Source organism: Spermophilus citellus (genome assembly GCF_964194105.1).
Source record: "Spermophilus citellus genome assembly, chromosome: X".
Classification (NCBI taxonomy): Eukaryota; Metazoa; Chordata; class Mammalia; order Rodentia; family Sciuridae; genus Spermophilus; species Spermophilus citellus.
In genome coordinates, this window is record NC_138190.1 from 66,625,567 (window position 1) to 66,651,498 (window position 25,932).

Genomic DNA, 25,932 nt, shown 5'->3' on the forward strand with positions numbered 1-25,932 from the left:
GTGAAGAGTTTTGTTTCCCTTTTGATGCCTCCATATATTTTGCAAGAGTTCTTATCTGGCCACTTTATTACCCAATACTCTTCTTGGCCAGGCAGTTCTTCCCTAGAGATAGACCCAGTCTTCATACTCAAGGACTCAGTCTATGCTTCAGAGAAGATGTGGTGTTAGCCCCCATGATTCTAAGATAGCTTTCGTAACTGTTACTTTCTGTCTGCTTGTAATCACTAGATGTGGGCAGGGGTTCTGGTTTCAAACAGGCTGTTTCTACCTGTTACACATAGCTAAGCCAATTGCTCTTCTGTCAGGTTCCTTAGGGCTTCCTCCATTAGATTCTAGGTACCCTATGGGATTGGTCTGGGATGGGACTTATCTTAGGGAGAGAAGCTAGACCTTCAGAGAGGGGCCTGTATGGGCAAAACTTGAGATTTAGTTAGGGTGCTGTGTGGTGAATTTGTTTCTAGCTGGGCCAAAAGACAGTAGGCTCCTGAGTTGGGCTTGCCAAAGCCTCATCAGCCCTGCCTGTACTCTACCCAGTTCCATGTCATCCAGAAGAACTCAGAGCTCTGACTGAGACAACAGGAAGGATGACTTGGATCTCTAGCCACAAGTAGAACCATTTTTCCACTAGATGTGAAGCCATCCAGAAAGTTTCTTGGCTCTGGAAATGTTCTTACAGAAAGAGCAAATGGGGTAAGGGGTCAGGGGCTAGAGAACAGAACGCCTACTCCAGTGTGCCTAAAGAAGAATTCCAGAAGAAAATACCACATCTGAGCTCCTTCCCCTCCAGTGACTGAGCTCATGTGAATTGGAAAGGAAATGGGATCCATATGTTGCTAATTTGTTTACACTTTGCTCTGCTGTGCCTCAAGCAACAGGCCTCTGCTATGCAGTACTGAGAATGGAGTTGCTAGCTCCTCCCCACAAGAAACCAGGCACCAGCTTGCTGGGGGCAAAATGAGGCTGACCACCAGAGGGGTCTTGAAAAGGTTTGAAGCTGCTGTCCTGGGAGGGCTGAGCAGGTTCCAGGCAGGGCATGGTTTTCCCTCCTCTGTCCCAATTTGATGGGATGGAGCCAAGAAATCACTGCAAGCCAAATCTGAGCTCTGCTGGAGGGCAGGCTGAGCAGCCAGAAATGCTGCTCACCCTCATGGAGCCCAGTTGAGGCAGAACACAATTATCATTCTCTACCGTGAGTGGAACCTTATGCTTTGAGAGCAAGTTTCTGACAAGTTAGCTCTGCCCCCATTGCAAACATGTCACTATGGCCACTTCCGTGTCTCCAGCCCAGCATTTTCCTACATCAGCCCAGGAAGATTGGAAGGAGGAGGTGCCATAAGTTCTAAAGTGTCTAGAAGAAAGAAAATGGAGTTCTTTAGGAACCCCATATTCCTCCAACTATGATGTAGGGTCTTTATTCTCCCATCCCCTATACACATACTTCTGCAGGACTCGTTAGAAAGCACAGATGAACTTAAAGCCTGTTTCTTGATTAATACTACCTAGTTCTGCCAGTAGGGAGCAGTAGGACTAGGGTTCAAATTTACCTTTGATCAACATTAATATGTTAGCCTATACCCAGCTGAGCTGCTGGGTTCTGGGTCTGTAACTCAATGAGGGATGCTGTTAAACATCTTTTTTTAATCTTTAGTTGTAGTTGTACACAATACCTTTATTTGTTTTTATGTGGTGCTGAGGATTGAACCCAGGACCTTGCGCTTGCTAGGCAAGCGCGCTACTACTGAGCCACAACACCAGCCCTGTTAAACATCTTTATCATGTCAAAGACATAACTCTTTATCTGCCCCAAATCATCTATCCATTGGCAGCCAGAGATATCCGGGAAAGGGCCAGACATGTTAAATAGCTTTGGGCTCAGCTGACTGCTTTTTCAGGATTGGATCCCTTCAAAAATTCTCGAATACTAGAGGCTTACTCAAGAGTTCACTCCTGGGAAGAAAGGCAAGCTCATGACATGTGTGGTACATTGAAAGGAAATAGAGTGGTAGAGCTTGGAGAATCCTGGAAAGATCATTTGATTTAATTCTCCCATGTTATGGATAGACAAATTGAGGCACAGACAGGAGAATGATACCCATCAGTTTTCCATAGCCATTTAGTGGCAAAAACTGGGCTTGGACCCAGATCTATGAACTATCAGGCTTAGGCTCCTTCCAACTCTTTGGAACTCTTGGGTCCTCTTTGGGGATATTCCCTTCAAATGTGTCCTTCAGACCCTATCTAGATGAATCCATTGGATTATGAATCCTGGGAGCAGGGTCTTTGAGAGTCCCATATGGCCAGGGCCATAGAGGATCCTACAATGAGAAGAGTGTCTCTAGCTGAAGTCCAAAAAGAAGCCAGTGGAGAAACAGCCAGCAACTCCTAGCCTTACCTGGTGAAGGAGCTGGTATGGAGGCCAATGAAAGCAACAGCAGCGCCCGCAGTTGCTGTGATTCGGCAGCCCAGTCGGTCAGTGAATATACTCACAATGGGAGAACAGAAGAAGATCATACCCATCGCAAGGGCTCCTACCCATGCTGCAGAGAAAAGAAGCATAAAGACACTGTAGCTTAATGTGGTACCTGGTTATGCTGCTGGTATCTCAGTTCTTCTTCTCTGGCTGTTCAGGGGGTCATTGCATTGGCCTGCATTGTCAGCCTGCTGGTCCCTGCTGGTCAGAAAGGTATGCAAGCAGATGCTAGATATTATAAAACAGGGGATTCCAATGCTGGGGTCACATTTGGACTTGCCAACATTTTAGGCCTTTCTGGGGGACACTAAGCCAGATCTGTAGCATTAGGCACTGGGCTACTTGGATTCAAGGGCAAGGAGCATGGGGGTTAGCTTTTAGGAGCTATAGTCAGGTTTGTCTTGGTCATTGGGACAACTCTGTGAAGATGCTAAGACTAAGGAGCAGAGAAGGTCAAGACGAAAATCTTCTGGAATTGTACTAGGGTATAGAGAAGATTCAGGGGCCACCTAAAGATTTCTAAGGACACTGTGCAAGAGGGCTATGTAACCTCATCCTAAAATCCTCCATCAGAACCCATGTTTGGCAAATCTCTGATTCCAACTCAAATAATAAGTCCTGTTTTTATTTTATTTTGGTACTGTGGATTAAACTCAGGGCCACTCTATCACTGAGATATACCCCTATCCCTTTTTATTTTAATGCAGGGTCTTACAAGGTTACTGAGGCTGGCCTCAAACTTGTGATCCTCTTGCCTCAATCTCCCAAATCTCTGTGATTACAGCATGTACCACCATGCCCAGTGAGAGTATCCTGTTTTTAAAAGCTAAGTATCAGCTGGGTGTGGTGGTACATGTCTGTAATCCCAGCAGCTCAGGAGGCTGAGCCAGGAGGATAGCAGGTTCGAAGCCAGCCTCAACAACTTAGCAAGGCTGTAAGCAACCTAGAGAGATCTATCATGAAATAAAAAATAAAAAAGGGCTGGGGATAATAATAATTACTATTATTAGTATAATAATAATAAAATAATGGGGTAGAGAGAGAAGTTGGGAGGGGAGGGGAGGGGGGATAGTAGGGGATAGGAAAGGTAGCAGAATACAACAATTACTAATAGGGCATTATGTAAAATTGTGGATGTGTAACCGACGTGATTCTGCAATCTGCATTGGGGGTAAAATTGGGGGTTCATAACCCACTTCAATCTAATATATGAAATATGATATGTCAAGAGCTTTGTAATGTTGTGAACAACCAATAAAAAATTAAAAAAAAATAATAATAATAATAAAATAAAATCTAAGTATCTATAACAATCCTGACCAGGGAGAAAGAAATTTGCCATTTTACTTAGATTCTTCCAGACCATTTCCCCTTGCTCAGCCCTCAGAAGGAGAACCTAAATTTTCTTTTTTCATTTGTTTGTTTGAAGGCTATTATCAAGTTTCATCTTGAGCCTCTCTTTTCCAGGATAAATAATCGTAGTTCCTTAATTTTTCTTCTTAGCTTTAATTTCCAACTCTGTATTTTCAGAATTCTCTTCTGAACACGTTCCAAGTCTTCATCATCATCATCATCATCAAAAAGTATTCAATGAGTGTCAGCTAAGTAGGGCTCTGGATCAGCTTCTGGCTCTCTTCAACTGTAGAGCCCCAGGTAGGCCAAAGGAGTAGTGCTAGTCTACCACTTGTGTCCCATACCTTAGTGCCAAGTAGGATGCTCAAATCCCCACCAGGAATCTTCACTTCTGGGACCTGTCCTGAGCCCATGATGCCTGACTCCCAAAATACTGGCTGGGGGCATCAGGAAATCTGGACTTTCATTACAATTTTACCTCTTATCAGCTGTGGAACCTTGAGATGTTACATAGCACTTCTCTAATTAATTAATTTTTTCATCTGTGAAATAGGGATTAAAATTCTTACTGTGCCTTCCTCAAAGTTTTTTAAAATTGTCATAATGATATATATATATATATATATATATATATATAGAGAGAGAGAGAGAGAGAGAGAGAGAGAGAGTGTTTTGGAAATATTAACAGTTACATCATATACAAAAAAACAATGTAAAATGGATCATTGACTTAAATGTAAAAAACTATAAAATTTCCAGAGGAAAGTATAGGAGAAAAAATCCTTCTGACTTTTGGTAAGGCAAAGATTTCCAGATATTCATAAAAAAGTATGAGCCAGGGGCTGGGGTGTGGCTCAGCAGTAGAGCCCTCGCCTAGCATGGGCAAGGCTCTGGGTTAGATCCTCAGCACCACATAAAAATAAATAAGTAAAATAAAGGTATTGTGTCCAACTATAACCAAAATATAAATATTTTTTAAAAGTATGATCTATAAGAGAAAATTTTGACACATTAGACTTTATAAAAATTTAAAACTTCTATTCTTTGAAAAAATAGTTACAAAAGTGAAAGGCAGGCCATAGACTGGGGGAAACATTTACAATGCACATATCTGGCAAAAGACTGGTATCCAGCACATAAGTGTGAATTGACTCTCACAATTCAAAAAGAAAAAAAGCAAGCAATCTTATATAAAATATGGGCAAAAGACTTGAAAAGACATCGTACACACACAATATGAATAGTAATTAAACACATGAAAAGATGCCCAACATGATTAATCATTTAAGAAATGCATATTAAAACCACAGTGGGATACCCCCTACATACCCACTAAAAAGGCTTTTAAAAATGATAATACTTAGTATTGGGGAGGATGTGGAGGAAATGGAAATCTTATACACTGCTGGGAGAAATGAAAAATAGTACACTTTTTTGAAAAGTCTGGCAGCATCTTATGAGGTTAAGCATATATTTACCACATCATATACCACTCCTGGGTATTTAATCAAGATGAACAAAAACTTATGTTCATTCAAAAACCTCTACCTAGACGGTTATAGCAGCTTTTTGCATAATTGCTCAAACCTGGCAACAACCTGAATATACTTCAACTGATGAATAAATAGACAAATGGGTATTACATTAATGCAGCAGAATAAAATTCACCAACAAACCAGAATGAACTATTGATACTTGTACAATTCTCAAAGGCCTTATACTAGGTGAAAGAAGTCAAACTCAAGTGACTCATAAGAAATTCTGGATAAGACAAAACTATGGGACAAAAAACCCCGCCAAATTGGTTGGTATCAGGGGAGGGGATGGTGTGAGAGGGTTGAATATAGAATGAGGCATGAGAGAATTTGGGGTATAATGGAAGTGTTATATATCTTGATTGTGGTAGTGGTACTCTTTGGGGGATATAGCTTAGTGGTAGACCAAGTGCTTAGCATGCAGGAAGCCTGGGCTCTAATCCCCAGCACCAAAAATAAAACTGGAAAACCAAGTATATAAAAAGCATAAATATTATCATACTTAAATTATATCTCTAAATTTGATGTTATTAAAAAGTGAGGGCAGGGGCTAGGAGTGTAGCTCAGTGGCACAGCATGTGTTTAACATGTGTGAGGCCTGGAGTTTAATCTCTAGCACCAAAAAGTGGGCAGGGGAAGGTAGAAAAACAGGAAGTACCAGTTAGAGATCTCATTTATGGGGCTGGGATTGTGGCTCAGTGGTAGAGCGCTCACCTAGTATGTGTGAGGCCTTGGGTTCAATCCTCAGCACTACATAAAAATGAATAAATAAAGGTATTGTATCCAACTACAACTAAAAAATCTCATTTATGGTATATATACTTTTGTTCTGGCCAGATTTTTTTTTAAATAGCTTAGATGCATTGTTGAAGAGGAAAACATAGCTAAATTTAGTAAATAATTTTACTGACACTCTATAGCCAGAACTCACTATTGATTAACCCTTCTGAGTATATACAAGACAATGAAAACTGATGATTCAGCTTGTAAGGTACTTTTTGTACAGTCTAAGAAAGTGTAAATTGAATTTGATGTAGCTTTTAAAAATTAATCTGCTTTTTTGTCTGTTTTTTTGGTATTGGGGATTTAACCCAGGAGTGCTTTAGCACTGAACTACATCCCCAGCCCTTTTTGTTCTTTATTTTGAGATGGGGTCTTGCTAAGTTGCTTAGGTCCTTACTAAATTGCTAAGGCTGGCTTAGAACTTGCAATCCTCCTGCCTTGGCCTTCTGAGTCACTGGGATTACTGGTGTGCACCACCACACCTTAATTGGGGGGGGGGGGCGTTACTGGGGATTAAACTCAGGGGCACTTGACCACTGAGCCAATTCCCAGCCCTATTTTGTATTTTATTTAGAGACAGAGTCTCACTGAGTTGCTTAGGGTCTTGTTTTTGCTGAGGCTGGCTTTGAACTCACGATCCTTCTGCCTCAGCCTCCTGAGCCTCTGGAATTACAGGCACACACCACCATGCCCAGGTATCTGCTTAATTTTGGAAAATATTTTTATTTTGAAATAATTTATTGATTCACAGAAAACAGTTGAAGTAGCTCAAAGGGGTTTAATGAACCCTTCACCCAGTTTCCCCTTATGTAACTATAGTACAATATAATAGTCAGGAAACTGATGGTGGTATAATGTGTGTGTATAGTTCTGTATCATTTTATCATGCGTAGATTCCTATAACCATCATCACAATCAAGATACACAAGAATTCCAAAACTACTAAGGTCTCCTTTGTGCTATCCATTTGTAGTCACACCCAGCCCATTCTCCCACCATCCCTAACTCCTAGAAATTATCACTGATTTGTTTTCCATATCTATTATATTCTTATTTCAAGAAAGTTATATAAATGGAATCGTATAGTATATAACCTTTGACATTGGCTTAACCTTTGATGTTGACATTTTGACACCTAAAATAATCCTTTGGAAATACATATTTGAAGTGGGTTTCTTGGAGACAACATATAGTTGAAGCATAGCTTTCCCCCCACCCATGTACTCTGCCAAACTCTGTCTTTTAATTGATGTATTTAGAGCTTTTACATTTGATATAATCACATATATGTTAGGGCCATTTTATTTTTGTTTATTATGAACTCTAGTTTCTTTTGCCTGCATGCAGTTTACTTAAACAGTTTTTAGAATTCTGTTTTAACTGATAGTGCTTGAGTGCATCCCTTTGTATGACTTTTTAAGATGCTACTAAAAATTCAAAGAATTCACATATGTATATAATATCCCAGTCATCTTGAATATTTCCTCTATATAGATTGATAACCACATCAGTTATGGTTATAATTCTTCCTTAACTGTTAAACATAATTTAGAAAATACAAAAAGAGAAGGAAAACCCATTATATTTACCCATTATTTTACCCTTTTCACTGTTATTTCTCTCTGTTTTGATTTGGAAGTGAGGTATCCCCCAAAAAGTTCACATGTGAGACAATGCAAGAAGGTTCTGAGGAGAAATTATTGGGTTATGAGAGTCTTAACCCAATCAGTGATTTAATGCCCTGATAGGGATTAACTGAGTGGTCACTGAAGTGGTAGGGTGTGACTGGAGGAGGTGAATTGGGGCGTGGCTTTGGGATATATTTGTATCTGGCTAGTGGAGTCTCTCTCTCTGCTTTCTGATCATCATGTGAGCCACTTCCCTTTGCTACGCTCTCCCACCATGATGTTCTGCCTCACCTCGGGCCCTGAGGAATGGAACCAGCCTTCTATGGATTAAGACTCTGAAACTGTGGCCCTCAAATAAACTTTTCCTCCACTACAGTTGTTTTGGTGGAGTCTTTTAGTTACAGCAGAAAAAAAAATCTGACTAAGACACTCCCTGATATTTCCTATCCCTTCTTTTATTATTTCTTTTCTAGTTAGAGAAACTCCTTTAGCCATTCTTTTTCGTTCTACTTTTTATTGGTACATTATAATTATACATAATAGTGGGATTTGTTGGCTTTACCCTTTCTTTTAGGGTAGGTCTATATAAATAACAAATTCTCTTAGTTTTCCTTCATGTGAGAATGCTTTGGTTTCCCTATTCATTCCTGAAGGATATTTTCACTGATTATACAATTCTAGGTTTTTCTTTCAGCATTTAGAATATTGTGCCACTTCTTCCTTTTGCCTTCCATGATATCTAATTACAAATCTATTGTCTTAGAATTGTTTCCCCCTTAGAGTTAATGTGTCATTTCTCTTTCACTGTTTTCAAGATTATTTTTTGTGTATGTATGTTCATGTGTGTATTTAGTTTTCAGAAGTTTAACTATGATGTGTCTTGGCATAGATCTCTTGTAGTCCATTGTCTTTGGGGTCTACTCAGCATCTTGAAACTAGACACTTATATCTTTTTCCATATTTGGGAAGTTTTCAGCACTATTTTATTTAGTACTTTCTCAGCCCCATCTTTTTTCTCCTCTCCTTCTGGGAATCCTCCTATGGCAGAAATGAGAGACCCTTTGTTATATCATCACAGGTCCCCAAAGCTGTGTTCACATTTTTCCCCAATCTATTTTCTCTAAGTTTTTCAGATTTTATCATTCCTATTGTTCTATATTTTTAGTTCACTGATTCTTCCCTCTGTCTTCTCTAGTCTGGTGTGGAATCTACCCAATAAGGCTTATTTGATTTTGGTTAGTATTTTTTTCAGTAGTGAGGATTGAACTCAGGGCTTTGCATATTCTAGGCAAGCACTTTAACACTGAGCCACATCTCCAGCCCTTTGTATTTTTTTATTTGAGACAGGGTATCAGTAAGTTGCCCAGGGTGGTCTCAAACTTGTGATCCTCCTGCCTCAGCCTTTGGAGAAAGTTGAGATTACAGGTGTGGGTCACCATGCCTGGCTTATTATATTTTTCAGTTCTAAAAATTTCCATTTGTTTTGTTTTTATGACTTTTATTTATTTGCTGAGATTTTGTGGCTTTTTTTTCATTTATTTCAAGTATGATTTTAATGGCTTGTTATAGCATTTTTTATGATAACTGCTTTAAAATCCTTGCCAAGTTTAATTTCTGTGTCATCTTGGTCTTGATGGTCTTTTTAAATTGAAGTCAATATTTTCCTGGTCCTTGGTGTGACAAGGGATTTTCTATTGTATCCTGGGCATTTTGTTGTTAGACTCCGGAGCTTATTAAAATCTTGTGCTTTAGCAGGCCTCCTCTGACAACATGCCAGCCAGGCAGCACCAGGCAGCACTGACAAATGAGGGTGGAAGTCCATGTTCCCGGCTCGGCCTCCATTGATACACTGGGGAGGAAGGTTACCTTGATATTGCTGAGCAGGAGTAGCAGTTGGTCAAGATCCCAACTAGGCTTCTTCTGATACCTTCTTTATTGAAAGGAGTAGGGATCCCTTGTTACTGTTTCCCATGTGGTATCAACTGACACTATACTAGGTGATAGTGAAAGTCCCAATGTCCTACTTGGCCTTCACTGACACCACTTTGGCACTTTTCCAGGAACAGGAGGGGTGGTCAGAGGTTACAGTCTGGCAAGGGTAAAAGTCCAGGCTCCCTACAAGGTCTCCACTGACGCTGTGGGGGAGGGGTAGGCCTTGTTACCACTGAGAGGGGAAGAAACTTCTGAATCCCTACTTACTTTTCTCTGACACCACTTCAGCATGGGAGGTTGGCATGTTGGGGCACCTTCTGAAGCTGGGTGAATGTAGAAATCTAAGATCCCTCCTAGGCCTTTGCTGACAAAGTGTGAGTGGGGTGCATTTTTTCTTCCATGGTGTTTGCCTGGAGTAGAGAGGTTGTTGTCTAAAGATTTTCTGTCTTGCTAGGCTGCCCCTTTCCTGGTCCTTTAGCTAAAGAATCAATCTTTTTCTGCTTTCACTGGCATTTCTGGTCCATCAGTTTTAGATGTATTTCATGCAAGGAATAGGGAAAAGTGCCTTGATGGTTTTTTAAAAAAATTTTTTTAGTTGTAGATGAATATGATATCTTTATTTATTTATTTTTATGTGGTGCTGACGATCGAACCCTCATGCATGCAAGGCAAGTGCTCTCTCACTGAGCCACAACTCCAGCTCTTGATACAGTTATTAATGCTAAACATATACATATTTTAAATCAAGTCACCCATGTATAATATTCATTTATTGAACAGTTATTTAACATTATCTTTGGCCCAGACACATGGCTACCCCACTTGCATTGAGGATGCTAAATAAGTAACATACAGATATGGTCTTTGACTTCAAGGATCTGACAGTGGGGTAGGGAACATGTTTTTTCTTATAATAGGGCAATACAATTTATAAAATCCTGTGATTCATGACCAGAATTAAATTGTCTAAGGATTTTTAAAGAAATCAAACACTCCAAGTGAAGGAAAATTTACTATATTAAGGGAAAGAAAAGTAGCCTAATAGATTAATGAATGAAGAACAACATAGTATAAGACTTAAAGGATAGTGGGATAGGTTATCAGAGGAAATTTAGTAAGAGAAAAATAACCAAGCAATGGACAATTTGAAAAAAAGAACCAACAGCTGGGCACAGTAGCGCATGTCTGTAATTCTAGTGGTTTGGGAGGCTGAGGCTGGAAGATCGCGAGTTCAAAACCAGCCTCAGCAATGGTGAGGCACTAAACAACTCAATGAGACCCTGTCTCTAAATAAAATACAAAATAGGGCTGGGGATGTGGCTCAGTGGTTGAGGGCCTCTGAGTTCAATCCCAGATACCCCTACCCCAAAAAGAATAGAACCAACAGTCATATAATAATGATATGGTCTTTGACTTCAAGGATCTGACAGTGGGGTAGGGAACATGTCACTAATAAATGAGCATATCGCTGAGAGGAGGGGAAGATGGCGGCGAAGGGAGTGCATCACCCCAGTGCGCCACGTCACTGTGCGGGAGAAAGACGAGGTGAAACAGCTGAAGGCTATCTTGTTGGGAATTTCCAGTGAAATTGAGGTGCTCCAGAATCTAGTGGACTGATTTCCATCGCGCGAGGTTCGGCTGCGGGGGCTCGGTCGCGGGCGATTTCTCCGCACGGAGGGTCGCAGTGCCTGATCGGCGGACCGCCCCGCAGCTGGAGTCTGCGGCGCACGCTGGGAAGCGACGAGGTGCTGGAGCAGGAGTGCAGCGATGCGGATTCTGGGGGCTCCTGCCAGTGGTGCAATGGCCATGCTTAGTGCTGAGCTCTGGCTTTGAGACAGAGGAGAGAAGCGGTCCAGTTCGACTCTCGACACCGGTCGGACCACGGAGGAGGATAGCAGCCGCCATCTTGGAGAGCTGATGTAACCATCCCTGTTTTCTACTGATCTCAGCTCATTCACCTACAGAACAGGTGATTTCAGGCTGGTACTTGCCTGCGTCTCGCAGACAGATCGCTCAGGCTCGGGGCTGGAGAACCTGTGGAGAATACTCCTTGGGGCTCGCTCCTGGCAAGGTGTGCACCAGGCTTTGAGCAGCCAGATTCTGGTTCCCCGGGCTGCTTTGGCCCAGGGCTGGGGAACCTGCGGAGACTGCGTGTTGAGGCCAGCTCCAAGTGGAGCGGGCGCTGAGCTGGGGCGGCTGGGTTCTGGCTCCCGGGGCTGCTTTGGCCTGGGGCTGGGGAACCCGTGGGGGTCGCTCCGTGGAGCCTGCTCCTAGCGGGGCGTGGCCGGGATGGGAGAGGCCGGGTTCTGGCTCCCGAAGCTGCTTTGGCCCAGGGCTGGGGAACCTGCGGTGACTGCTTCTCGGTCCGGGTCCTGCTGGGTGCTGTGGGGGCCAGGGGGGCAGAGTGGAGCTGCCGCCTGCGCCCAGAGCAGGCCAAGTGACCCGCCGGCGTGGTATCACGACACCCCAACTGCAGCTGGGGCCGAAGAGAATAGCCGCCCATGCCTAGAACAGGACCAGCGACCCGACGACGGCGCGGTAGCCAAGTCACCCCATTTGGAGTAGGGGCTGTGCAGAGCCACCGTCTGAGCCTGCAAGGTAGGCAGACCTGCGACCCACTGGCAGGACAGGCCTGGTAGCCTGCCAGCATGGTGGACAAGTAGCACCGAGGCAGTCACGTCACACTGGTTGGAGTGGGGGTGGAGCAGAGCGGCCGCCCGTGTCAGGAAAAGGCCCAGCGACCCATTGGAGAGGCAGTCAGGTACCCCCACTGGGAGTGGGGGCTGAGCAGAACTGCCGCCCGAGCCCGCAAGGTAGGCAGACCTGCGACCCACCGGCGGAACAGGCCTAGAGGCCTCCCAGCGTGGTAGACACGTCACGCCAATTGGAGTAGGGGCCGAGCAGAGCCGCCGCCCACATCCGGATCAGGACCAACGACCCGAGGGCGTGGTAGTTACGTCACCACAATCGGAGTGGGGGCAGAGCAGAGCCGCCACCCGCGCCCGCAGGGTGGGCAGACCTGCGACCGACCAGCGTGGTAGACAGATCACCCTAATTAGAGGAGGAACACAGACACTACCCGCCCTGCAAGGGAGATTTCCCAACTATACAAGAGCAATATAAATAAATAGGGGGAAAATTTCAAAAACACAACAGTTTCACCAAGCAGAAAGAAACGCGAGCAGTATGAAAAGACAAGGAAAGAAAGGACCACAAACAATGCAGGTCAACTCAACTTTAGAAGAGGTAATAGCTGCAACAGATGGAATGTCAGATAAAGAGTTCAGGATATACATGCTTCAGATGATCTGGAGTCTCAAGGAAGACATGAGACAGCAAAATCAGACAATGAAAGATCACTTTGACAAGGAACTACATAAACAAATCCAGGAAGTAAAAGATCAATTTCACAGGGAGATAGAGGTAATAAAAAACAAACAAATAGAAATCCTAGAAATGCAGGAAGTAATAAACCAACTTAAAAACTCAATTGAGAATACTACCAGCAGAGTAGATCACTTAGAAGATATAACATCAGACAATGAAGACAAAGTATTTCAACTTGAAAAGAACATAGACAGCTCAGCAAGTCTGCTAAGAAACCATGAGCAGAACATCCAAGAAATATGGGATAACATTAAAAGACCAAACTTAAGAGTCACTGGGATACAGGAAGGCACAGAGCTCCAAACCAAAGGAATAAACAATCTATTCAATGAAATAATAGGAGAAAACTTCCCAGACTTGAAGAATGAAACAGAATCCCAAATCCTAGAAGCCTACAGGACGCCGAATGTGCAAAATCATAAGAGATCCACACCTAGACACATTATAATGAAGATGTCTAACATATAGAATAAGGAGAGAATTTTAAAAGCTACAAGAGAAAGGAAGCAGATTACATTTAGGGGTAAACCAATCAGGATAACAGCTGATCTCTCAACACAGACTCTGAAAGCTAGAAGATCCTGGAATAATATATTTCAAACACTGAAAGAAAATGGGTTCCAACCAAGAATCGTGTATCTGGCGAAATTAAGCTTCAGGATGGAAGATGAAATTAAAACCTTCCACGATAAAAAAAAGTTAAAAGAATTTGCAGCTAGAAAACCATCTCTTCAAAAAATCCTTGGCAAAACATTACGGGAAGAGGAAATGGAAAATAACATTGAAAACCAACAGTGGGAGGTAGGACAGTAAAGGGGGGAAAGTAATCAAAGAGGAAAACAAATCAGGTTTAGTAACATTAATAAACAAATATGGCTGGAAGAACAAACCATATCTCAATAATAACCCTAAATGTTAATGGCTTAAACTCACCAATTAAGAGACACAGGCTAGTTGAATGGATCACAAAACAAGACCCAACAATATGTTGCCTACAGGAGACGCATTTGATAGGAAAAGATATTCATAGACTGAAGGTGAAAGGTTGGGAAAAATCATACCACTCATATGGACTGCAGAAACAAGCAGGAGTGTCCATATTCATATGTAATAAAATAGATTTCAAGCCAAAGTTAATCAAAAGGGATAAAGAGGGACACTGCATACTGCTCAAGGGAACCATACACCAACAAGACATAACAATCATAAATATATATGCCCCAAACAATGGTGCAGCTACGTTCGTCAAGCAAACTCTTCTCAAGTTCAAGAGTCTAATAGACCACCATACAATAATCATGGGGGGCTTCAACACACCTCTCTCACCACTGGACAGATCTTCCAAACAAAAGTTAAATAAGGAAACTATAGAACTCAATAACACAATTAACAACCTAGACTTAATTGACATATGTAGAATATACCACCCAACATCAAGTAGTTACACTTTTTTCTCAGCAGCACATGAATCCTTCTCAAAAATAGATCACATATTATGTCACAGGGCAACTCTTAGACAATATAAAGGAGTAGAGATAATACCATGCATCTTATCTGATCATAATGGAATGAAACTGAAATCAACGATAAAAGAAGGAAGGAAAAATCATGCATCACTTGGAGAATGAACAATAGGTTACTGAATGATCAATGGGTTTTAGAAGACATCAAGGAGGAAATTAAAAACTTCTTAGAGTTAAATGAAAACACAGACACAACATATCAGAATCTATGGGACACATTGAAAGCAGTTCTAAGAGGAAAATTCATTGCTTGGAGCTCATTCCTTAAAAAAAGAAAAAACCAACAAATAAATGATCTCATACTTCATCTCAAAATCCTAGAAAAAGAAGAGCAAAACAACAGCAAAAGAAGTAGAAGGCAAGAAATAATTAAAATCAGAGCTGAAGTTAATGAAATCGAAACAAAAGAAACAATTGAAAAAATTGACAAAACTAAAAGTTGGTTCTTTGAAAAAATAAATAAAATCAACAGACCCTTAGCCATACTAACGAAGAGAAGAAGAGAGAGAACCCAAATTACTAGCATACGGGATGAAAAAGGCAATATCACAACAGACACTTCAGAAATACAGAAGATAATCAGAAATTATTTTGAATCCTTATACTCAAATAAAATAGAAGATAGTGAAGGCATAGATAAATTTCTTAAGTCATATGATCTGCCCAGATTGAGTCAGGAGGATATAGACAACCTAAACAGACCAATAACAATAGAGGAAATAGAAGAAACCATCAAAAGACTACCAACTAAGAAAAGCCCAGGACTGGATGGGTATACAGCAGAGTTTTACAAAACCTTTAAAGAGGAACTAACACCAATACTTTTCAAGCTATTTCAGGAAATAGAAAAAGAGGGAGAACTTCCAAATACATTCTACGAGGCCAACATCACCCTGATGCCTAAACCAGACAGAGACACTTCAAAGAAAGAAAACTACAGACCAATATCTCTAATGAACCTAGATGCAAAAATCCTCAATAAAATTCTGGCGAATCGGATTCAAAAACATATCAAAAAAATTATACACCATGATCAAGTAGGATTCATCCCTGGGATGCAAGGCTGGTTCAATATACGGAAATCAATAAATGTTATTCACCACATCAATAGACTTAAAAATAAGAACCATATGATCATCTCGATAGATGCAGAAAAAGCATTCGACAAAGTACAGCATCCTTTTATGTTCAAAACTCTAGAAAAATTAGGGATAACAGGATCATACCTCAACATTGTAAAAGCAATCTATGATAAGCCACAGGCCAGCATCATTCTGAATGGGGAAAAATTGAAGGCATTCCCTCTAAGATCTGGTACAAGACAGGGATACCCTCTCTCAGCACTTCTGTTCAACATAGTCCTCGAAACACTGGCCAGAGCAATTAGACAGACGAAAGAAATTAAAGGCATAAAAATAGGAAAAGAAGAACTTAAATTATCACTATTTGCAGATGACATGATTCTATATCTAGCAGACTCAAAAGGGTCTACAAAGAAACTATTAGAGCTAATAAATGAATTCAGCAAAGTGGCAGGATATAAAATCAACATGCATAAATCAAATGCATTCCTGTATATCAGCGACAAATCCTCTGAAATGGAAATGAGGACAACTACTCCATTCACAATATCCCCCCCAAAAATAAAATACTTGGGAATCAACCTAACAAAAGAGGTGAAAGACTTATACAATGAAAACTACAGAACCCTAAAGAGAGATATAGAAGAAGACCTTAGAAGATGGAAAAATATACACTGTTCATGGATAGGCAGAACTAACATCATCAAAATGGCGATATTACCAAAAGTTCTCTATAAGTTCAATGCAATGCCAATCAAAATCCCAACAGCATTTCTTGTAGAAATAGATAAAACAATCATGAAATTCATATGGAATAATAAAAGACCCAGAATAGCAAAAACAATGCTAAGCAGGAAGTGTGAATCAGGGGGTATAGCGATACCAGACTTCAAACTATACTACAGAGCAATAGTAACAAAAACAGCATGGTACTGGTACCAAAACAGGTGGGTGGACCAATGGTACAGAATAGAGGACACAGTAACCACTCCACAAAACTACAACTATCTTATATTTGATAAAGGGGCTAAAAGCATGCAATGGAGGAAGGATAGCATCTTCAACAAATTGTGATGGGAAAACTGGAAATCCATTTGCATCAAAATGAAACTGAATCCCTTTCTCTCGCCATGCACAAAAGTTAACTCAAAATGGATCAAGGAGCTTGATATTAAATCAGAGACACGGCATCTGATAGAAGAAAAAGTTGGCTATGATCTACATACTGTGGGGTCGGGCTCCAAATTCCTCAATAGGACACCCATAGCGCAAGAGTTAACAACTAGAATCAACAAATGGGACTTACTCAAACTAAAAAGTTTTTTCTCAGCAAAAGAAACAATAAGAGAGATAAACAGGGAGCCTACATCCTGGGAACAAATCTTTACTCCACACATTTCAGATAGAGCCCTAATATCCAGAGTATACAAAGAACTCAAAAAATTAGACAATAAGATAATAAATAACCCAATCAACAAATGGGCCAAGGACCTGAACAGACACTTCTCAGAGGAGGACATACAATCAATCAATAAGTACATGAAAAAATGCTCACCATCGCTAGCAGTCAGAGAAATGCAAATCAAAACCACCCTAAGATACCATCTCACTCCAGTAAGATTGGGAGCCATTATGAAGTCCAACAACAACAAGTGCTGGAGAGGATGCAGGGAAAAGGGTACACTTGTCCATTGTTGGTGGGACTGCAAATTGGTGCAGCCAATTTGGAAAACAGTATGGAGATTTCTTGGAAAGCTGGGAATGGAACCACCATTTGACCCAGCTATTTCCCTTCTTGGTCTATTCCCTAAAGACCTAATAAGAGCATGCTACAGGGACACTGCTACATCGATGTTCATAGCAGCACAATTCACGATAGCAAGATTGTGGAACCAACCTAGATGCCCTTCAATTGATGAATGGATTAAAAAATGTGGCATTTATACACAATGGAGTATTACTCTGCATTAAAAAATGACAAAATCATAGAATTTGGAGGGAAATGGATGGCATTAGAGCAGATTATGCTAAGTGAAGCTAGCCAATCCTTAAAAAACAAATGCCAAATGACTTCTTTGATATAAGGGGAGTAACCAAGGACAGGGTAGGGACGAAGAGCTTGAGAAGAAGATTAACATTAAACAGGGATGAGAGGTGGGAGGGAAAGGGAGTGAGAAGGGAAATCGCATGGAAATGGAAGGTGATCCTCAGGGTTATACAAAATTACATATAAGAGGAAAGGAGGGATAAGAGAAGAATAATACAAGTGGAAGAAATGATTTACAGTAGAGGGGGTAGAGAGAGAAAAGGGGAGGGGAGGGGCGGGGAGGGGAAGGGGGATAGTAGAGAATAGGATAGACAGCAGAATACATCAGACACTAGAATGGCAATATGTAAATCAATGGAAATGTAACTGATGTGATACAGCAATCTGTATTCGGGGTAAAAATGGGAGTTCATAACCCACTTGAATCAAACTGTGAAATATGATATATTAAGAACTATGTAATGTTTTGAACGACCAACAATAAAAAATAAATAAATAAATAAATAAATGAGCATATCACTAATAAATGAGCATTAATACTTGCCTTCGCCCTTTTTCCACTTGGTTTCTGTTTTTTGGAAAATGCAAGGAATAGTCAAACTTTTTGATAACTCTGACAGTTTTCAATCTGGACTCAAAGTCCAGATTCTATTTGTTTCTTATTATTACCCCTGCTGTCACATGGGGAGAACAAAGAGATTTTGATGAAACAGCTGAGATTATGGGAGAGTTGGGAAGAGTGAAAAGTAGATTTCAACCAAAGAATACCATCTTTCTAAACAAACTTGGAAAAATCAGAGACGGGACTCCATAATTTCCCATCATGCAGAGGGCATTATTTTCAATTCACAGCTGTACCAAGTGCTAAGGAAGTGCTTAATTTCTGACAAATTTTCTTTGCAACAAAGCCCTGGCCTCTGAGGTTCAACTATATATAAACCCACTGATATGGTTTAGATATAAGGTGTCCTCCCCAAAAGCTCATATGTTAGGCAATGCAGGAATGTTCAGAGGCTAAATGATTAGATTATGAGAGCTATAACCTAATTAGTGGATTAGTGGATTAATCCATTTGATGGATTAATAATTTGGATTACTGGGTGGTAACTATAGGCAGATAGGGCATGGCTGAAGGAAGTAGTTCACTGGGGTCATGTCCTTGTGGATTATATATTTTGTTCCTGACTTTCTGTGTTTCTTTCTCTCTCTCTCTCTCTCTCTCTCTCCTTCTCTCTCTTTTCTCTCTTTCCCTCCCTCCATCTTTCTCTCCCTCTGTCCCACACTCTCTGTCTCTCTCCTTTCTCTCTCCCTCTCTCCCTCCCTCTCCCTGACTGCCATGAACCCAGCAGCTTTCCTCCTCCACACCCTTCTACTATGATCTTCTGTTACACCTTGGGTCCCAAGCAATGGAACAATGGAAGAGGCTGATCATGCACTGAAATCTCTGAAACCATAAGCCAAAATAAACTTCTCCTTCTCTAAGTTATTCTTGTCAGGTATTTTGTTCACAATGATGAAAAACTGACTAACACACCACCATCCACTCCTTTCACCTAGTAGTCCCCAGAAATGTTTTTCAACCTCAACCACTACCTCCAGGTGAATGACAGTTCACCCCAAAAGGCCTGTAGTTGAAATGAACACAATGGCTGTATTCAGCAGGCAAGCCCTTCCTTTCCTCCTCTAAGCACCCATAGCTGTGGGGTTTCTGTTGGGCCTGGGCAGCACAAGGTCAGAACCCTGGCTTTTTTAGCTCTATCCTGGACCTGTTAGCCTTCCAGATTCCTCATCCTCAACATTTTTTTCACTCAAGTGCCCAATTAGTGCCCTGGATCCTTACCCAGGCACTCAGGCAAATGTCTTTGAAGTATAGGGAGACCGCTCAGAAAAGAACTCAAATGTGGGACCAGATTCCTTATTTCTTGTTTGCCAAAAACCAAGCACTCCAAGCTCTCCCCCCCCGAGTTAAAAGAGGGAGAGAGGGTACTCCAAGAGCCAAACTCTCCAAATAAATTACAGGCTTTCACAAATTCCTGTTATTGTGAGAAACTAACAAAAGTTTAAATGAGGGAATGATGGAGCATAGCCAATGAAAGGCCAAAACTGGTTAAGGGATAGATGAGTGAGAGAGGTAAGGAGGGGTGACATGAGGGCAGAGGTGGCTCTATTCAAGAGCCCCCTGCTGCTTCCTGACAAGGTGCATAGTATAATGAAAGCATAGCAAATAGGATTAAGAGATCTCATTCGAAGCTTAGCTATACAGCTGCTATGCGCAGTGCTTAGTGGAGAGAATAGCACCACGAATTGGAGTTTGTGTTGCCAGAAGTATCCCTTTCCTTCTGTCTCGTCTCCATACGCTTTCAGAGTTCTCAGAACCTGGTGGAGAGTCTAAATCTAGTGGGAATAAGTGACGGTGACTGGAATGGTATAGGCAGGGTAAGGGGAGAGTGTGGAGTAGGTGGCAGGCAGGTCAGGACTGTGGTGACTATGCTAGTACATCTGGTCAGGTGATCATCACTCATTAGCTAGATGACTGGAAGCATCAGTGGAACACATTTAAAAGGAGGTAGGTGGGTGGTCATTGTGGCATGTACTATCATTCAAATACTTGGGAGGGAGAATTGCTTGAGACTAGGAGATTGAGATCAGCCTGGGTCACATAACAATATCTAGTCAATCAATCAATCAATCAATTGATCAATGTAGGTAAAAGCACTTCTGGCATCAGCTGGGGACTTTTAGAGGGGAGAAATGCAACACCCTACTTTTTCCATAGGGACTGAGCTGTCAGATCTCTGACCTCCATTTTCTCTTTGGCTGACCAGGAAAGGAACCACCCGTTGAGCTTCAAATTTTAACTATTTCCCTAGCTTTGTGCAGGGGCCACAGTTAAGTGCTATGTAGCTGACCAGTGAATAGATAAAATACTCTTGCTCAGGGAAGGTGATTACAAATTTTTTTTCTTCCCCTCTCCTCTCTGCTCCCCTCCTCTCCTCTCCTCTCCTCTCCTCTCCCCTCCCTTTTCCTCCTTCCTTTTCTCCTCCTTCCCCTCTTCCTTCTTCTCTCTCCTTTTTCAGTGCTCAGAATCAAACCCAGGGCCTTCCACACATTAAGAAAGTATTCTACCACTGAGCAACCCCTCCAGCCCCCTTTTCCATTTTCTGACATACATTATGTTGAAGAGCTCCCAGTTTCTCTAAACCCATTTGCTTTGTTAGCAACTCATGATCCATCCATTGTGTCTGGGACTCTGCTCCAGATTGGTGGTACGCCTTTATTTAAAAAGACAAAAACTACTTTCATATTTGCCCTGGCATTTGATCTTCCCTGTGTTCTTTTTTTCAATATTAAAATGTAGTGAGGGTTTTTTATGGTATGACCCGGCAATATTGGAAAACATTCTTTTCCAAGCATTCGACACCTAAACAAACCCTATTATTATTCTTCCATGCCTTGTCTCAATACATGGATTATCTACTTTTCAGTTTCAAAACTTTTAAACCAAATAATCATTGAAAATATGTTAATGTTTCACCCCTTATTCAGTCATTTGGCCTCCTTTCCCTTGCTATTATTGTTTATTTACTTCCTTTTTCAGAGTACAAAAATCTAGAGGTCTAGTTCCTTATTTTACAGATAGTCAGACTGAGGCCCACAGAGACCCATCTCAAGGAGTGACCATGCCAAGTTTGAGATAGCAGGCTAACTACTGTCCCAGTCCTTCAGGTATAACTTGGCTTTACCTAATGGCCTATGGCTTACTGATTTGGCACCCACTGTTTTTCAAACAATGGTCAGTTATCTACTCTAGTTACTAAGGCAGATTACAAGTGGTTATATGACCAAAACATACCAGAGTTGGAATAAACTATGAAATGAAAGAATTTCCTCCACTTTCCTCTGGGAAGGCAACACAAATGCCTACAGACTCAGACTGTCAGACTCAGATTGTCACTTAATAGAAGATATGGGAAACTGGAAGGAGGTAGAGATAGATGGATAAGATATAAAGAGAAGAGGAGAGATACACATCTAAACTGGAAAGAATCTTACTAGAATTGCAGAATGTCCAAGATGAAAGGGCTCTTAAGAATCATAGAGGGGACAACCAAAATGGCTTCATAGGTGTATTACAAACATTTAAGGGCAAAATGATACCAATTCTACACAATTCTTCCTCCCGATAGAAGGAAACACTTTCCAGCTTATTCTAGAAGCCTAACCAGATAAAGTTATCACAACAAAAGTACAGAAAATGTCCCTTATAAGTGCATTTTAAAAAAACACCTTAATAGCATTTTAGCAAATTGAATTCAATGATATATAAAAAGGACAAAACACCATGACTGAGTAGGATTTATCCAAGAAATGTAAAAAATCAATCAATGCAATATGCAATTATAACAGACTAAAAATAAAAAATATAATCATGTCAATATATGGATAAAAAGCATCTTACAAAATTCAATAGCCATTCAAGATTTTTAAAGATTCTCAGCAAACTAGAAGTAGAAGGGGACTTTCTCATCCTGATTAAGGGCAACTATAGAAAAACCTATAGCTAACATCATAATAATGAAAGGTTGGTTCTAAGATAAAGAATAAAGAAAAGATGTCTGCTCTCACTAGTTTTATTTAACATTCTGCTGGAGGTTCTTACTATTGCACTAAGAAAACAAGAAGAAATAAAAGACAGACAAATTGGAAATAAATAAGTAAAGCTGTTTCCCGGGCTGGGGTTTTAGCTCAGCAGTTGAGCGCTTACCTAGCATGTGCAAGGCCCTGGGTTCAATTCTGGGCATCACATAAAAATAAATAAATAAATAAAGGTATGTGTCCAACTACACCTAAAAAATAAATATTGAAAAAACTCTTTCCATGATTATCAACCTAGAAAACTCAAAAGACTCTACCAAAAAGCTACTAGAACTAACACATGAGTTAAGCAAGACCTCAGGACACATGCTGGGTGCAGTGGTCTGTAATCCCAGTGACTCAGGAGGCTGAGGCAGGAGAATTGCAAGTTCAAGGCCAGCCTGAACAATTTAGCAAGACCCTCAGCAATTTAGTGTGACTCTGTCTCAAAATAAAAAAATAAAAAGGGCTGGGGATGTAGCTCAGTGGTAAAGTGCCCCTAGGTTCAATCTCCAGTACCAAAAAAAAAAAAAAAAAAAAAAAAAGAAGAAGAAGAAAGAAAAAGATCTCATGATATATCAACATGCAAAAATCAATTATATTTATATATATATCAGCAATTCATAGCAAAAAAAATTAAAATAAAAATAACATTTGCAACATCACAAAAATTTGAAAAACTTATGAATAAACTTGATAAAATTGTGTAAGCCTTCTACCCTGAAAATTATAAAATGGTTCTTAGAAAATTAAAGAAGACTTACATGAATGGAGGGAAACACCTTGTTCATGAATTAGAAGACATAATATTGTTAAGATGTCAATTCACCCCTAAATTGTCCTTGGATACAATGTAATCCTAATAAAAATTCCAGCAAAGTTGTGGGGATTTTTAGAATTTGGGACATTTATTTTCAAGTCAATGTGAACATAAAGAACTTAGAGTTGAGAAAATAATTTTGATAAACAAATTTGGGAGACTTACATGACCTGATTTTAAGACTTTTTATGAAGTTATAGCAATCAAGACAGTGTACTATTGGCATAAAGATAGACATACGGTACAGAATAGAGAGTCTAGAAATGGGCCCACACATATAAATCTAGTTGGTTTTGGCAAATGTGTTGAGACAATTCAACAGGGAAATAATTTCTCAACTATTATTCAGAATCAACTGAATATATACATTGCAAAGAATAAAGTTGATTTCTATCTTACACAATATCCAAAAATTAACTCAGAATGGTTCAGACATGTAAATGTAAGAAATGAAACTATAAAACAAGAGAAAAATCATAGTGATCTTGGGTTATGCAAAGATTTCTTAAAGAGAACACAAATAACATAAGGTGTGAAAATACATGAAATTGACTTAATTGAAATTTTAAAATTTACTCTTCAAAGACAGGGTTTTTTAAAATTTTTACTGTTGGTTGTTCAAAACAACAAAGACAGTTTTAAGAGAATTAGAACATAAGCCACAGACTGGGAAAAAATATTTGCTGGTTATATGTCTGGTAAAGAAGTGTGTGTGTGTGTGTGTGTGTGTGTGAGAGAGAGAGAGAGAGAGAGCGCACGCACATGCACATGGATGCACTCTCAAAACTCAAAAATAAGAAAGTTAAAAAACCCAATTAATTTGAATCCACATTTCACCAAAAAAGACATATGAATGCTACAAAACTCATGAAAAGATGTTCAATATCGTTGGTCATTAGAGAAATGCAAGTCAAAACCCAATAGGAGGTTACCACACACCTGTTAAAACATCTAAAAATTTTTAAAACTGACTATACCAAGTGTTGATGAGGATTTGAAACAACTGGAACTGTCAGCTCCAATTGCATGGCTGCTGTGAATGTAAAATGGTGCTGTCACTTTGGAAAACAGTTTGGAAGTCCCTCAAATGGTTAAACATAGACCCGACAAGCTAAAAAAAAAATGAAAGCATGTGTCCACATGGGACTTGTGAATGAATATCCATAGCAACTATATTTGTAATAGTCAAAAACTAGAAACAACTCAAATGTCCATCAAGATGTAAATGGTTGCACAAATTGTGATATAGAAATACCAAGAAATACTACTCAGCAATAAAATGAATGAACTATTGATACATGCAATGACATAGATGAATTGCAAAACAATTATGGTGAGAAGAAGCCAGAGTAAAAAAGTAACTACTTTTTATTCCATTTATATAAAATTATAGAAACTACATTCAGTGACAGAAAGAATGGCAGTGGTTGCCTGTGCTTAAGGAGAGGACTTTTGGGGATGATAGATATACTCATCATCTTGAATACAAGACAGCTTCATAATATATACATAAATAAAATTTATCACATTGTGCACTTTAAATATAGTCCGTTTATTATATATCAGTTGTGCCTCAATAAAGTGACTTTAAAGATACAGTAACATTTTTCTACTTATTAAAATAGCTATAACTTTTTACAAAGTAAATAGGCCAATCCTGAAAAGCCAAAGGTTGAACATTTTCTCTGATATGTGGAAGCTAAACCACAATGGGGGAGGGAGATAAAGAAAGAATAGAAGTTCAGTGGATTAGACAAAGGGGAATAAAGAAAAGGGAGGAGGGATAGGATAAGGAAAGATAACTGGATGAATCTGACATAATTTTCCTATGTACACATATGAATACATCACAGTGAATCTCACTATCATATACAACCATAAGAAATTAATTTAAAAAACAACTATGGGTAAATGGCAGAAATATGAATAGAGAGAAGAGAGCAGGGGGAGTAGGAAGGGAACAGAGGGGAAGGAGAGGTACTGGGGACTGAATTACAACAAGATATATTCCATGCTTCTATAAATTGTGTCAAAATGGATTCTATTGTCATGTATAATAAGGCCAGGCACAGTGGCACATGCCTGTAATCCCAGTGACTTGGGAGGCTGAGGCAGGAGGATCATGAGTTCAAAGCCAGCCTCAGCAATTTAGTGAAGCCTGAAGCAACTCAGCAAGACCCTGTCTGTAACTAAAATATAAAAAAAGGGGGCTGGGATTGTGGCTCAGTGGCAGAGTGCATGCCTCAAGCATGTAAGGAACTGTTTGATTCTCAGCACCACATAAAAAATAAACAAACAAGATAAAGACTGTATCCATGTATAACTAAAAAAAAATTTAAATAAAATATAAAAAAGGGCTGGGATGTAGCTCAGTGGTTAAGTACCCCTGGATTAAATCCCTGGTACCAAAATAAATAAATAATTAGGAAACAGAGAAGCAAGGAAAAAAATCCAAAATTCTAATCACTAGGAGACAAATATTTTTACCTTGGTATGTATTCTTCCAGATACACACACACACACACACACACACACACACACACACACACACTTTTGTCAAGAAAGCATATTGCATACTTACCACTTTATCTACTTTTAAAATTGACATATATATATATATATAAATATACCTAATTTTCAATATTGTCCAATATTTTTAACTACTTTAATATTCTAGAAAAATTATATGTGTATAAAATATTTTTATATAGCACTTATTATAATTAAACATTTAAAA

General features: G+C 39.9%; 1 protein-coding gene across 1 annotated transcript in view; it reads right to left on the bottom strand.

The window, feature by feature from the left end:
- The window catches only part of SLC16A2 (solute carrier family 16 member 2), a 115,678-nt gene that overhangs the window by 13,806 nt on the left and 75,940 nt on the right, over window positions 1–25,932 (bottom strand). Inside the window, exon 2 of the mRNA XM_081278023.1 lies at window positions 2,393–2,537. Within this exon, the coding sequence (XP_081134149.1) occupies window positions 2,393–2,537 (145 nt within the window). The remainder of the gene's footprint in view (window positions 1–2,392; window positions 2,538–25,932) is intronic.